Source organism: Tachypleus tridentatus, chromosome 9 (genome assembly GCF_004210375.1).
Source record: "Tachypleus tridentatus isolate NWPU-2018 chromosome 9, ASM421037v1, whole genome shotgun sequence".
Taxonomy (NCBI): domain Eukaryota; kingdom Metazoa; phylum Arthropoda; class Merostomata; order Xiphosura; family Limulidae; genus Tachypleus; species Tachypleus tridentatus.
In genome coordinates, this window is record NC_134833.1 from 28,178,803 (window position 1) to 28,195,972 (window position 17,170).

Sequence of the window (17,170 nt, forward strand, 5' to 3'; positions counted from 1 at the left end):
TCAAACTTTAATAATGATTAAGTCAGACTAGATATTTTAATAGAGAAGTATTTACTTGACAACCTTATCCATGAAAACTCGTATAACTATACAATCTTTAGACCTCAAAATACCCTTTAGCAAAGAAAATGAAGCATTATTTCCCAAAATAACTACAATAAAAGAGTTACTAACATCTTATAACAAAGAAGCATTAACATAAAAAACTAGTACAATATAACAAGATGACCATTATCTGAATGTGTGTGGGCCAGACAAACCTTGTGCTGGAGAAGAAATGTTGACTATAAATAAGATTTATTATAATTATCTCCATAAAATGTGGCAAGCTTGTGGTAAAACATAGAAGGCTGTTGTGCACTGTCTGTGGTTTGACAAAGACTGGCAAGTCAAAGTACAAGACAGTGTTCTTGTGGAGTATCAAGATACTTTTGTCTAATGTACTGTTTGCATATTGTATTTGTATAACCTCTAGAACGTCCAAAATGCATATCTGCATTTTATTTCAAGTTATCTGTATATATTGTATCTTCTTAATAGGTGATAACAGTGGCATCATGTACAACATACCATTTAACATGGTGTTTTTTAAAAGTTTGTAGCATGTGCAATTTGACCCAATCTCTGCACAATAGACTAAAAAAAACATCAATACTTCATCAAAAATCAAATATCATAGTTGATACAAAACATGTTACATTATTTATATTTACAAAACTATAATAATTCAACAGGTAAACTTCAAACTAAAATTCTTAAAAATACAGAAAAATGCATACATATCAATGCAAGCTTTTTAAATAAAATGCAATAATACAGCTTATGTTCATAAATATAAAACCAAAGCCCTTTAACAACAATAATGAAGTATTGTACATATCCCATGAAACAACTACATTTAAGACAAAAACAAAATGAGAACAAGTTTTTTTTAACATACATAAAGTGACTAATTGCACATTTATAATAAGTAACAAAGAAAGTAAATAAAGGAAAAGTTCAAAGAAACAGGTAACCTTTACAATTCTTAAATTAAACATGTACAAAACATATATATATCTACCCCTACAGAAGTAACAAGGTCCTACTTTCCTGACCTTAACAAGTTTCTCTAAAGTGTTGTTGGATAGCAGGCTCACTGCTATGGCATCCCAATTTATTTCCTTGACTAAGATTTATTTGATCCAGGCCAGTTGGCAGATCCCTCACTACAGACACTCTAAGAACAAAGGTTTGATGGTTGATAATGGTACTACACACATAACTGTTCTTACTGTTGATAATGGTACTACACACATAACTGTTCTTATATGTACTACATGTTACATATATTTTTCCTATATTCCACAGTCTTAGCTGGTCAGGCTTTACTTTACTTTATGGCAAAGAGCACCCATATTACATCTGGGTCCTTCAGTTGATCTTCTCAGAGCTCCAAAAGTGTTAATCATGGCATCCATCCATTAGTGGAGTCTCCCATCACTTCTGTTATGACAGGAATTGTTTGAACTCCCACACAGTATCTGAAGTCTAGAAGTTCAACAAACAGATAGGGTCTTACTGTACAACAAAACAGTCTGATGGCATTTCTGTATTGTGGATTAAGTCTTTTGATTTACCATGCTAAAATCAGGGATTCAATTTCACTTTGTAGATACACTGCAGACAGCCTAATGTAGATTTGCTATAAGTCTATAAGAAAAAACATATTACATACCTTAGTGGTACTGTACGATTAACTCATACTGCTACAGTGATGTCATCCAGTGTGCCATCATTCCTTCCAGATTGTTGAAAATCAACAATATATGGCCCACTCTAGTAGTGAACTTGATATCATACAGGTAGTGATGATAGTGTTTTATGAAGACAAAACTACAAACACTTTTCTTTGTCCAGTATCGGCATTCAGGAGCTGTAAATAAGTATGTGGTTATACATTATGGTCCATCCTACAACTCTGATTCCACTATCATTAGCACTGATATCTTACAAGAACTATAGCTATCAGTCCTGTCATGAATACACCAGAACGTCTTCTAAAGCACACCTTAGGGAATTAGTTGCTTGTTCACATTCCTCTCTCCATCTAAAGTGTATCTCTTTTGGTGAGAGCTGATAACAGTGTGCCAGCCTTGGAAGAGTTGGCCACAAATTGTTGATAGTACAATGAACTTCTTGATTAGCTAAAGGATAAGGGCAATATCACACTGTTGTGATTGTAGCAGGATACATGGATGTTCCATATCTACCCACAAAATCCCACTTCCATGTATATAAATGCACATTTTCTAGTTTCTGTTTCACATCTGACTTTTTTCTTTATCCTCAACTGTAATGTCCTTTTCATATTCTCAGCCACAATCTTGAACAAGCAACCAAATTTTTACAAGATATCATTGACATAGATGAGTTACTTCAGTGTAAACTCCACTACCCTCTCAAAAGTGAAAAGTGACTTACGTAAGCAAAAGGCAAAAATTAAAATTCATACAAATCATCTCTTGTACTGAAAGTAATTTTTGGCCTACTGTCAAACCCAGCTTGACTTACCAGTATTCTGATAACAAGTCTAGTGTCTTTAACCAATGGGCCTCTTCCAATGCATCTAAACTTTCAATTATTAAGGAGAGTAGAAAGGTATCAACAATAATTACTGCATTAATTCATCTGATATCAAATAGAACATGGGTGTGCCTTCGTTTGGAGATCCAGTCATTTAATATCTTATGTACCTAAGCACTGCCTATGTGACATCAAACATATAACTGCACAAGCAAATGTTGCTTACTTTCTGTATATAAAACAGTTTGTTTCATACATGGGCTCTATCATTTTATATTACATGGTACCAATATACTAGACTTTGTCCATAGTAGACCACAGAACATCATTTGTGTACATAGGAGTATTGTGATTTCCACTCATGCAGACTGCTGTTCAGTACACTGTTCCTTGTTCTAGTCAGTCAGCATAATTATGAATGAGATATCTATACTGCTGACTTTTCTTCAGACCAGTTTGAAGTTATCACATTATACCACAACAGTGCAGGAACTGCCTCAATATGAGTGAGATCTCTTACATCTGGGCAGTGATTCATCATTCACTGATTGGCCCTTTCACAACTTGTCAATGAGGATATCATTACAATTTATTGAAGCCAGTACAGAGTTATCTTTACTGTTCAAATGATACAGATCATCTGCCTAAGCAGATAAGGTGTTCTAGCTTTGAACTTGGCACAATATATTGCTCAATTTTCCACTGGGTCCAACCTTCAATGCAATTCAGCAATCATTATTTCACAGTCTCAAAGTCGTTCCCTGCACAAGTGCTCAATGGAGTATAGGGTTAGGCCAGTGGCCCCCATATTGTGGTTTGTGAGCCCTTTGAGAGTTTGCAAAATGTTTCAGGGGTTCTTGGAAAAAATGTTGTCACATAATGGCAAAAGAAAAAAAGTGTTTGTGCATATCCATCACCCTAAGTAGATTATAACTTCAAGTCTCCTCATGAGGAATGAAATTTTTTTAAAAAAATTAAGATGAGGAACAAGTTTAGGCTTAATCAAAGAAATAGAATCATGATGTTAAAAAACACTTAGATTCAAGAATAATTAGAGATGAAATGCAAACCCTATTACCGGAGCGCTTTCGTAAGGTTCACCCTCATTTCATCAAAGAGATATGAGTTACGAAAGTGAGACCTAGAAACAAAGTTGGTGTTTTTACAATGCAGTAATACTGTATGATAAAAGTATTAAAAGAAAAACAAATTTTATATTTTCAAGATCACTATTTGTATAACTTATATTCAGGTAACAGAGAAACATTAATTGGAGGCCATAAAAGACTGTTTGGTATTTCAGGATAGGAGTAATTCAAACATCTCACTGAATTCAACGCAATAAGTATAATGATATATATACACATAGAATTAAGTTAGTCTAATTGTTTAGTATGTAAGACAACAACCAAAATACACAAAATGAAAAAGAAACTCAAACTCTTTACATTCTTCAAAACATAAAATCGCATCTAAACCAACTAGCAAAACGTTTGACGTTAGATTGGACCAAATAATACTAGGGTTGGTTAATGTAATGAAAAACTTAGAAGACTTTTCACATGCCGTATGCACCCAGTGCCCGAATTTGATTTTGCCCATGTCAATCGTAGTTACTGAGATTCCCATACAGTTTGAAAGATGGTGTTATTGTGTATTTATTATGTTAAATAATTAACTTTGTACAATTCTTTGTTTCAATACAACGGAAGTAATAAACCTCACTTTCTTTCTCTCTTCTTGTTAAAACCATTTATTTGACATCAACATACACTGCTGGCCAAAATCTTAAGGCCAATGAACATAAAAAAAAAAATGCATTTTGCGTTGTTAGACTCAACCACTTATTTGAGTAGAGCTTCGAAAGATGAAAATAAGAAAAAGGAAAATAAAAAACATTTTTAGCGTTTAACAGAGAAAATGTGAATACTATGAAATTAGCCTAAATACTAGCTGGTCAGAAGTTAAAGACCGTACTGAAACGAAGCGTTAATCGGTAAACACGTAACGAAATTTAGTCATTTGTATTCAAGCATTAGTGTTGTGAACATATCCCACTGACATTTCCTGTGTTACATAAGGTGAAAACATGGCAAAGGCTAAAAAGTTGACAGAGTTTGAACATGGCAGAATTATCAAGCTCCAAAAGCAAGGTCTCTCTCAACGTGCCATCGCTGGTGAGATTGGCCGTAGTAAAACTGCTATTGCAAATTTCTTGGACCCTTAGGGACACGGAACGAGAATTTCAAGTGGTCGACCCAAGAAAATTTCGCCGGCGTTGAACAGGAAGATTCGACGAGTTGTCTGCCAAGACACCAGCCGATCGTCAAACCAGATTAAGGCCCTTACGGACGCAAGATGCAGCTCAAGAACAATAAGACGGCATCTACGAGAGAAAGGCTTTAAAAACCGTAAACGTCTTCAAAGGCTACGTCTCCTTCCACACCACGAAACAGCTCGGTTAAACTTTGTTGAGAAGCACTAAACATGGGACGAAGAAAAGTGGAAGAAGGTTTTGTTCTCTGATAAGAACAAATGTAACCTGGATGGTCCAAATGGCTTTCAACGTTACTGGCACGATAAGGATATCCCACCGGAGACATTTTCTAGACGACACAGTGGAGGAGGTTTCATCATGATCTGGGGTAATTTTTCCTTCCATAGAACAATGGAGCTTTAGGTTATACAGGGGCTTCAAACAGCAGCTGGCTACATTGGCATGTTGGAGAGAAAATCCTTATCGACTGAAGACCCTTGTTTGTGCGGAAATGACTGGATCTTTCAGCAGGACAACACAGCAATCCACAATGCCCGCAGGAGAAAGGACTTTTTTACGGCGAATAACGCGATTCTTTTGGACCATCCAGCGTGTTTGCCCGAACTGAACCCCATTGAAAATGTTTGGGGGTGGATGGCATGAGAAGTCTATAGAAATGGACGTCAATTCCAAATAGTGCATGATCTTCGTAAAGCCATCTTCACTACTTTGAATAACATTCCAACCAGCCTTCTGCAAACGCTTATATCGACCATGCCAAAGCGAATGTTTGCAATTATTCCCAATGACGGCCGTGCAACTCACAACTAAGAACTTTTGTTGAGCATTTCCTACTCTGTTTAGGACTTCTTTTTGATATGAATTTAAACTTTTCATCAGCTAGTATTTAGGCCAATTTCATAGTGTTCTCATTTTCCCTATTAAATGCTAAAAAGTTTTTTTATTATTTTCCCTCTTCTTATTTTCATCTTTCGAAGCTTTACTCAAATAATTGGTTGAGTCTAACAACGCAAAATGCATATTTTTATCTTTATGTTCGTTGGCCGTAAGATTTTAGCCAGCAGTGTATGTAATCTGCTTTATGATAATAAGAAAGATTGTCGTTGCACTCTTCAGTTATACAAGCTGGTACCAATGGTACATCCTCAACTCATGTTGCCACAGTTATGCTCTATTAACCTCCCTTTACGTGGGCTGAAATGTGCCTCACTAAGTAAATGACCACACGCGACTTCGCTGCGAATTATATTCATGAGTGGAAAATTAAGTCAAAACCAACATTAAGCTGGTGGTTAACAAACACTGAATTCAAGTTGCTATGCAACTTTAAGTAACTGTAATATAATAAAGAGGCTATTAGGAAAATCTCGTTTATTTGTGAATTAGACGAAAGAAAAAGTAAAGCACTTTCAGATTATCATTTATGTGATAAAAGTAATTGTTATTAAATTAATCACACACATTGACATCTGTAAGTCCACTTGACTTAGTCCTAGCATTAAAGAGAAAATTGTTGAAGGTAAAACTACCAAGAAGTTAACTACAGATATATATAAATGTTTTACTTTAGACATTTTTCTTTTATCTTTTTTAAACAACCACAACGCGTCATTTCCAACACATTTTTAGTCCTAGCATTAGCCAAGCCTTTCTTATGTCTGTCATTTATTCGATAAAAGTAGTTGTATGTGTTTTTTTTTATATTTAAGCTTCGGAAATCTGTGGTACGTTTTTCGTGAAAACAATTAAATGAACTTTTATGAGAGATAAGTGGTTAAGACTCAGGTATGTGTGCGTGTACGCGAAATGTACTGTAATTTTCACAACGACCAACAGTACACTTCCGTTAAATAATTTTGTTTCTACCTTTGAACATAACTTATAAATTAAATTAGACCTAACTGTAAAACTTGCTAATATAGTATCTTTTAAAATCACCTTATATATATTCTATAACACCCTTCACAGTTAAATGTTAAGCTCAGTAAATAATTTAATTTATATAATTAATTTATATAAACGTATTATTGAAGGATAGGTTTGGTTTGTTTTGAATTTCGCCCAAAACTACTCGAAGGCTATCTGCGCTAGCCGTCCATAATTTAGCAGTGTAAGATTAGAGGGTTTGTTTTGTTTGTTTGTTTGTTTTGGAATTTCGCACAAAGCTACTCGAGGGCTATCTGTGCTAGCCATCTCTAATTTAGCAGTGAAAGACTAAAGGAAAGGCAGCTAGTCATCACCACTCACCGCCAACTCTTGGGCTATTCTTTTACCAACGAATAGTGGGATTGACCGTCATATTATACACCCCCACGGCTGGGAGGGCGATCATGTTTGGTGTGACAGGGATTCGAACCTATGACCCTCGGATAAGGGGTTGAGTGCCTTAACGACCTGGCCAAGCCGGGCTATTATTGAAGAAACATATTTTACTGTAGTCCGTAAGTTATCACCGTTGTCATTTATCCAGTTTGTACCTAACGTAATTCCTCACAAGTACACTGTTCCTCGGTTGCTAAGCGGCAATTCTGAGGGCTTATTACGCTATAAATCGGGTTTCGATACCTGGAATGGGCCAAACACAGGTCGTCCATTGTGTGACTTTGCGCTTAGCAATAAATAAACGAAAGTTTATCTTTAAACTGCCAACAATTTCCAAATTAGAAACTTTCCAAGACCCTATTTATAATCAGACAATCAACAACATGATTGCAAATATTCGGGTGAGTTTTCTCTTATCCTGAAGAAAAGTTTGAATATTTTGTCAAAATTAATTAAATCCTAACAGAACAAAAAAAAAAAACACGCATGTCGTGAATACTTACACATGTAAACATTCTGGGCATTAACTTTGATAATATAACAACACTATGTTAACCAGTACATTATTTAGGGGTTTTATGGTCTAATGGTTACCGTGTCTGGCTGCGTATCGAAAAGTCCACCGTTCGGAAGTGATGTTGCTGAATAAGTTATAGGATGAACATAAATCTCTCTGGATATATATATATATGATTAACCGTTTGCTTTAAAAACATACATAATTCATGTTTCACTGAGACGTTCACAAAAAATTCATGACGATCAAGATTAATTCATTATACACCTCGAATGTTTGTAAAAGTTGTTGTTTTTTGCTTTTGCTGCTTATGATTGAGATTCAACGTTTTCTTATGTTCTTTTGTATATATACATTGCTGGCCAAATTTTTAAATCCAATGAACATAGAGAAAAAATATGCATTTTGCGTTGTTATATTCAACCACTTATTTGAGTAGAGCTTCGAAAGATGAAAATAAGAAAAGGGAAAATTAAAAAAAAAAACATTTTTCGCAATTAATAAGAAAAATGAGAACACTATGAAATTGGCCTAAATACTAGCTGATGAAAAGTTTAAATTCATATCAAAAAGAAGTCCTAAACAGAGTAGGAAATGCTCAACAAGAGTTCTTAGTTGTGAGTTGCACGGCCGTCATTGGGAATAATTGCAAACATTTGCTTTGGCATGGTCGATATAAGAGTTTGCAGAAGGCTGGTTGGAATGTTATTCAAAGTAGTGAAGATGGCTTTACGAAGATCATGCACTATTTGGAATTGACGTCCATTTCTATAGACTTCTCATGCCATCCACCCCCAAACATTTTCAATGGGGTTCAGTTCGGGCAAACACGCTGGATGGTCCAAAAGAATCGCGTTATTCGCCGTAAAAAAGTCCTTTCTCCTGCGGGCATTGTGGATTGCTGTGTTGTCCTGCTGAAAGATCCAGTCATTTCCGCACAAACAAGGGTCTTCAGTCGATAAGGATTTTCTCTCCAACATGCCAATGTAGCCAGCTGCTGTTTGAAGCCCCTGTATAACCTAAAGCTCCATTGTTCTATGGAAGGAAAAATTACCCAAGATCATGATGGAACCTCCTCCACTGTGTCGTCTAGAAAATGTCTCCGGTGGGATATCCTTATCGTGCCAGTAACGTTGAAAGCCATTTGGACCATCCAGGTTACATTTTTTCTTATCAGAGAACAAAACCTTCTTCCACTTTTCTTCGTCCCATGTTTGGTGCTTCTCAGCAAAGTTTAACCGAGCTGTTTCGTGGTGTGGAAGGAGGCGTGGCCTTTGAAGACGTTTACGGTTTTTAAAGCCTTTCTCTCGTAGATGCCGTCTTATTGTTCTTGAGCTGCATTTTGTGTCCGTAAGGGCCTTAATCTGGTTCGACGATCGGCTGGTGTCTTGTCAGACAACCCGTCGAATCTTCCTGTTCAACGCCGGCGAAATTTTCTTGGGCCGACCACTTGAAATTCTCGTTTCGTATCCCTTTTAAGAAATTTGCAATACCAGTTTTACTACATCCAATCTCACCAGCGATAACACGTTGAGAGAGACCTTGCTTTTGCAGCTCGACAATTCTGCCACGTTCAAACTCTGTCAACTTTTTAGCCTTTGCCATGTTTTTACCCAATGTAACACAGAAGATGTCAGTGGGAGGTGTTGACAACACTAATGCTTGAATACAAATGACTAAGTTTCGTTACGTGTTTACCGATTAACGCTTCGTTTCAGTACGGTCTTAAACTTCTGACCAGCTAGTATTTAGGCTAATTTCATAGTGTTCACATTTTCCCTATTAAATGCTAAAAAGTTGTTTTTTTTATTTTTCCTTTTCTCATTTTCATCTTTCGAAGCTCTACTCAAATAAGTGGTTGAGTCTAACAACGCAAAATGCATATTTTTTTTTATGTTCATTGACCTTAAGATTTTGGCCACCAGTGTATATATTCAGGGGGGTTAGGGATAGAAACTTTGAAAACAAAATCCAGGATTCGATTCCTCGTGAGAGATAAAACATAATTAGCTCAATGTGTGGCTTTGCGCAAAAAGAAACAAAAACTACGACTTGGAAAATTCCAGGGATTAATATCGTGAATGATTATGATATTTGATATGGAATTAATACGTTGTTATTGTAGGCCTTTGATTTTCAAAATGTCACAAATAATTAGGACTTTTTATAAGAAATAAGAAATCAGTACTTCCTCGTCTTAAGTAAACGAAAGACAACTTCGTACCAAGACGGCTAGGTGGGTTAAGGTGTTCGACTCCTAATCTGAGGGTCGCGGGTTCGCATCCCCGTCACGCCGAACATGCTCGCATTTTTAGTCGTTGGGGCGTTATAATGTGACGGTCCATCCCACTATTCGTTGGTAAAATAGTTGGCGGTGGGTGGTGATGACTAGCTGCCTTCCCTCTAGTCTTACACTGCTAAATTAGGGACGGCTAGCGCAGATAGCCCTCGTGTAGCTTTGTGCGAAATTCAAAAACAAACAAACTTATCAAGAGCGCCATTTTTTTTAAAGTAAAAAAACAAAGTGAAGAAAAGTTATCAAATTAAAATGAATGCTTAATTTATTTTTCAAGAACATAGTTTTTGAAGCATTTTAACGGATGTTCTGTGAATTAACTTCAATAGAAATATTTGACGTTTTGAATTGTTTATCTTTATAAACAAACTTTATTATTATTCATACACTTAGCACATGACTAACGGTCTGTAACGCACGAATCTCGTGTTGTTCTCGTGTACGCCTAAATAATTTTTTCTCTTTATAAGATATGTAAAACACATTTAACCAAACATTTATAATTGCTGGTAATGTTCTTCCTTCTGAAGCGTGTACAGTCTATCAGTCAAGCGAATCTGAACGTTTACTTTGATTAATTATGGTGGTTAAAAGCACAGTAGGTACAGAATAAATGGCAGATCCACTTAAATTAAATATGTCTTTCTAAATGTGCAGAAACAGGATAACTCGTTATATGTAAAAACTGATATAAATATCTTGCTGATATCCCGAAAGGTATAGGTCCTCTCACGCTAGTCAACTACTGTCTGGATGAAGAAAGCAGCAGTCGAACCTATGTGGCTGTCAAAACCGTATAAAGAAAAGAAGGGTCTTAAGTTCTTCGAGATCGTTCGGTTAACCTTTCATGGGATGATGGCCTTATTCTGCTTAAGTCAGTGTATTTTGAACTTCTCCATATTCCTCGCTGATTATCTTACTTACCCATCTGTTCTGAACATCGAAGTGCAGAATGGAGCTAGCCTTACTTTTCCTGCTGTGACAATCTGCAACCTGAACAGGTATTGTATGCAGGACCAGTCAAAAGTCTGAGTTCAAACTGTATCTACATTAAATTATTCGTGAATATTTGTTTGCAAGAGAAAACTGTTGTTTTGGTTAACGTGTTATGCGTAGGCCTAACTTAATTTCACAATGTTGGACAAGAGCAATTCAGTTTGAGAGATAAATGTCACTAATTTTGAGACTGACAACCGAAACCTCCCCTACAAAGTTGTAACACTATTTTTTAATCAGCGCTGAAAATTACTGGGCAGTAAATTTTGCTTCATTAATCTGCTGAAAATCACAATCAGAAAAAGTGACTAGTTAAACATGATAGACGAATTAAAGTATTACAATACCCTTCCCTTCTTCGTAATGTCATTGTTTCTTACATTACTGACCACTCCTATTTAGATGTGCGAGAAAAAATAAAAAGAGAAAGAAAAATACATCCCACCATCATAACACATCTCACCATCATGTCATCCTGTTTTGCTCAATTTTGTTTTGTTCGCGTCTCCAAACTCCACAAATCTCAATTTTTTTCCTCTGCATTTCTTTCATTTGCTTCACCGATTTTTGTGAAATTTTTAAAATTTAAACGCTAGATCAATATTTTTCGATGCCACTTTATTATGCATATAACTTATGACAGCTTTGAATTTCGATGACCCCACCCCTAGTGTCTGCGGACTTACAACCATAAAAACCAAGTTTTGATACCACTGGTAGGTAGAGCACAGATAGCCATGTAGCTTTGTGCTTAATTCAAAACAACAACAACCGATAACCCTATTGTTGATTCGAACTCCATATTTGTCTTGTTTTGTTGTTGTTGTTGCTATATTTTGCATTCATACGTGAAGAAATACTCACTTCATTTTATGGTGAGTTGTTTTGAATCATACCATGTATACATATAGACGTTTTTTTAGGGGCTCCTTTTACTTATTTGACTTTAAATTCCTAGTTGCGACAGAGCAGTTTCTTTCAGCTACTAACAACTGTGAAAAACACACCAAAAAAACTAGCTCGTTCAACAATAAACCGTTATTTTTTCATTTTTCGTTATATATAACAATTATTCATACCTCTTTATTTTAAACATGTTTATCATTATTCTCATTTTGTCCCGGGTTGAATCCTGTATAAAATTGGACTAGTTGTTACTTTACTGGCCATTCACTTCAGTTAGTTCAGTCGAAACAAGTGGATAAGGATTTTTACAAAAGTTGTGAAAATGAATTTGTTGTCATTAAGACACTTATCAACAGATCATATCCTTTCAATCCACAGCCAGTGATGTGTAGTTATGTTGATTGGTTGATAATTGTCGTTACTATAATTATAAACTAATATGTGAATATGATACGAAGAGAAACTCCAAAAGATACAAGTTTAATGTCTCACTAGCAGTGGTTCTTATTCTCGCATGGACCAAGAGCAGCCCAATGTTCAGCGTACCAGATACTGGAAATGAGGTTCCGTGGTTCATGTCCCTTTACCGTCAAACAATTACGCTCTGTCCTTGAGGGTAGTGATGCGTTATTAGAGTGACAGACAAGAAATACGACCGTCACTATTAAATAGTCCTCATGTATCTTTGCACGAAATTAAATAGATAATAAAACTCTTATAGAGCTCAAATGCATGCGCTATAATGAGCGTAAAAAGTTGTTATAATAAGCATCACATCCACTTCTATGTAATTTGTTGGCCGCTCCAATAAATTACGTACATAAAAATCCTATCATCAGTTTCATCCGTTCACAACTTAAAGTAATAAAAACTACAAACATTCGTTTTTATATTTTGTATTATATTATAATAGTGTAATTCTAGATATGAATTTATAGTTTAAGACAACTACTTATCTGTTTATTATTTGATGGACCTGGTATGGCCAAGTGGTTAAGTCATTCGAGTCGCAATCTGAGGATCGTGGGTTCGAATGACGGTCAAGCTCCCTATTCGTTGGTAGAAGAGCCCATGGACGATGATGACACCATTGGGGACAACATGCTTGTAGCTTTACCTAAAACAATATTCAATCGTGGAGGCGTTATAATGTGACGGTCAGAATATAGAAAGCTCATTGTCTCGCTTTGTGTTTAATTATAAACAAACCTATTCGTTGAATTAAAGTAGAAGAGCAGTCTAAGGTTTGTTTGTTTGTTTGTGGGCGATGGACGATGATGACTATCTGTTACATTGGGGACAGCTAGTGCAGATAGCCGGTGTTTTCAGTCAAACAATTCAATTGTCTGTAAATCTGTAAAATAAATGAAATTGTTCAACGATTAACGTGTGGTGTTTATCTTAACAAATGAAATTGTTCAACGATTGAAATGTGTTTTTTATCTTAATAAATGAAACTGTCCAACATTGTCATTGCTTGAAGCTTCTTCATCATATTTTGCTGTCCCCAAATTCTAAAAACTGGGTTTCGATATCCGTGATAGGCGATTCACATGTGGTCCATCGTGTATCTGCTTTGCACTTAACAACAAATAAATTATCAAAACATAAGTTGCTGTTAGCTGTATATGAAAAAAGAAAGAAATACAGGGTTTACTGACTTTGTAATCCCCATTATGATCGCTCCCCCCCCAGTGGTTCCACTGTATGTCTGCGGATTCACACCGGGTTTCGATACCCGTAGTGCGCAAACCACAGATAGCTCTTTATGTAGCTTTGTGCTTAATTTCAAACAAATCTAACCGTAATGATATAGCTAGTAAAATATTTTTTTTCAATGCTCAGGATGATCGCAGGTATCAAGTACGATCAAACGTTTATTAAATAAGAGAAGTATATATATATACACACACACATATATGTACATTGTTGTTTGCTATTAAGCACAAAGCTACATGAAAACATGTATATGCTTTACCAGCCACGAATATCGAAATTTGATTTCTAGTAATTTAAGTTCGCAGATACGAGGAAAGTAGAAACCATTCAACAAGCGGTATTTGTAATATAACTTTTTTTATTGCAAAAATAGTCGCGCTATATACTTAAGTTGGGGCCGTGGGTACGTTGTTAAAATGACAATCGAATCCCACTATTCGTTTAGAGCACCCCAAGTGGTGGCGGTAGGTACTATTCACTATCCACTCTTTCTCTTTAATCTTTAAGTTCAAAATTAGGGATGGCTAATGCAGATAACCCTCGTGTGTCCGATTGATAAACGAATTCAATCATTGTTTAGTAACTGTGTCTTTAAATGCTCCCCGCTAGTACAGCTGTATATCTTTGGATTTACAACGCTAAAATCAGGGGGTCGATTCCCCTCGGTGAGCTGAGCAGATAGCCCGAGGTGGCTTTGCTATGAGAAAAACACACTGTCCCCCGCTGGTACAGTGGTAAGTCTACGGGTTTACAACGCTAAAATCAGGGGGTCGATTCCCCTCGGTGGACTCAGCAGATTGCCCAATATGGCTTTGTTATAAGGAAAACACAAACTGTGTCTTTACATATAAATATACATACATATTAACTGACAGGAATGTTAATTTTCTTATTTACTTAAATATTTTGTTTCTGATAATGTAATGTCAGTGCTTATGATAGTCCATGTGTTAACCCTTATGTTTACTATTTCATTTGAAGAACAACAGTTTATTCACAACCCTTACATGGACTTAAAATTACACATCCATAAAAGGTTCTAACTGTGTGCCTCACATCCATAATAAAGGTTCTAACATCATAAGATGTGATCCATGACACGGTTCTCACGATTCTAACATTGAGATGAAAAGTAATAAATGTGTTGTCATGATCTCACAGTTCTCATCATGAGATGAAAAGTACTAAATGTGTGTCATGATCTCACAGTTCTCATCATGAGATGAAAAGTACTAAATGTGTGTCATGATCTCACAGTTCTCATCATGAGATGAAAGGTGTTAAAAGTGTGCCAAGATCTCACAGTTCTCATACATGAGATGAAAAGTACTAAATGTTTGTCATGATCTCACAGTTCTCATCATGAGATGAAAAGTACTAAATGTGTGTCATGATCTCACAGTTCTCATCATGAGATGAAAGGTGAAAGGTGTTAAAGTGTGCTCAAGATCTCACAGTTTTCATACATTAGATGAAAAGTACTAAATGTGTGTCATGATCTCACAGTTCATTAGATGAAAAGTCATCATGATCTCACAGATTAGAAAAGTACTAAATGTGTGTCATGATCTCACAGTTCTCATCATGAGATGAAAAGTACTAAATGTGTGTCATGATCTCACAGTTCTCATCATGAGATGAAAAGTACTAAATGTGTGTCATGATCTCACAGTTCTCATCATGAGATGAAAAGTACTAAATGTGTGTCATGATCTCACAGTTCTCATCATGAGATGAAAAGTACTAAATGTTTGTCATGACTTCACGGTTCATACCATGTTATGAAAGGTGTTAAATGTGTGCCAAGATCTCACTGTTTTGACTATGAAATTTTCCTCTACCTGGTTTTTCACTTTTCTTCACTGAGCATCCAATATTTACGATAAGGTTATGGCGATCGGATATCAACCTTTGTTGAGGTTAGTACTAAGACGATACGATCACCTAAAGGCAGTTATAAATATTGATTAAAACTAATTTTTTTAATGTTTTTGTATCACTTTATTATAATTGATCGAGTTTTTGGGTCGTTTGAAATAGTCCCCTGGTGGGACAGTTTACGGACTTACAACACAGTGAAAACAGCAGATTGCCCAGTATGGCTTTGATCTAAAAAGAATCAGTCTTTTGAAATCTACCAATTTTTGCGATAATGTCATGGTCAACTTTGTAAATTTTAATTTAATTTCAGTATCCATCTATATAATAATAAACAAAATATTTCAATATGTAAAAATAAAAATATTTGGCACTTATGGTTACGATATCATTGGAGATAGGTTAGGCCGCTATATCGATGAAATTTAGTCATCTTAGTCGAGTTATATTAATGTAAATATTTGATGTAGATTAAGATAAGTTTTTCAGTGTTAAATGGGTTGTTTATTTTGCTTGTTATTAGACAAGGCTTTTCCCTCGAGGGTAATCTCGGTGTATCTAACGGGTTTGTGTTGCTTGATACCAGACAACATTTTTCATAATCCCGGTGTATTAAAAATATGAGCAGATACGTCCTTACTATTTGCCATAAAACATTACTTGAGAGAGGGAAATATCTGGTTGTTTGTTTGTTTTTGAATGTCGCGCAAAGCTACTCGAGGGCTATCTGCGCTAGCCGTCCCTAATTTAGCAGTGTAAGACTAGAAGGAAGGCAGCTAGTCATCACCACCCACCACCAACGTTTGGGCTACTCTTTTACCAACGAATATTGGATTAACTGTCATATTATAACGCCCCCACAGCTGAAAGGGCGAGCATGTTTGGTGCGACCGGCATTCGAACCCGCGATCCTCGGATAACGAGTCGAACGCCTTAACACGCTTGGCCATGCCGGGTCCCTGGTTGTTAGAACAACTAAGTCTTTCTTAATCAAGCCTGGCATGGCCTGGTGGTCATGGCACTCGACTCACAACCTGCGGTTCACCTAACATGTTCGCCCTTTCAGCCTCAGAGGAGTTATAATTTAACCGTCGACCTGTAATCAGTGATTCGTTGCTAAAAAAAAAAAAGTCAAAGAACTGGCAGTGAGTGCTGTTAACTGGGTATCTTACCTCTAATCTATTACTGTTAAATAAGAAATGACCAGAGGAAATAATCCTATAAAGTGGTCGTTCATGTGTTGAAATGAACACTTACAACCCACATGCAATGACTGCATGATGTAAAAACGGGTTTTTCTAGCTACCGGACCGTATTCTACTGAAGAACCAAGTCAATAACCAAGGAGGGAAGTGCAGGACCAGATCTTTCCAGGTCACGTGACCAAACAATAACCAAATGAAACAGAGATCAATCAACTGGCTTAGCTTCTCCCTGTCTTATGACCTGATTCTATGATAAGTTTAATTAAGATCTCGCTGCAAGTTGTTAGTAATGCGATTTTATTTTCTAGTGATTTAACGATTTTGTTCAGGAACATTTGTATCGTTTTTTTAAAGTTGTGTCAACTTAATACGACTATTTATATATAATAACACGTAATCTATAACACTAACCCTTTTCGCATAAATACATGTAAGAAAAGTTGTGTTAATTGGATATGGATATGGTTTTGAAGACCAGTCATTGTTGC

At 36.0% G+C, this 17,170-nt stretch overlaps 1 protein-coding gene across 1 annotated transcript in view; it reads left to right on the forward strand.

Annotated features, from left to right (window-relative positions):
* The first annotated feature begins 10,642 nt into the window (after positions 1-10,642).
* LOC143227051 (epithelial sodium channel subunit gamma-like) overlaps positions 10,643-17,170 on the forward strand; it is a 40,237-nt gene continuing 33,709 nt past the window's right edge. Inside the window, exon 1 of the mRNA XM_076458597.1 lies at positions 10,643-10,979. Coding sequence (XP_076314712.1) covers positions 10,732-10,979 — 248 coding nt within the window. The 5' untranslated portion in view covers positions 10,643-10,731. The remainder of the gene's footprint in view (positions 10,980-17,170) is intronic.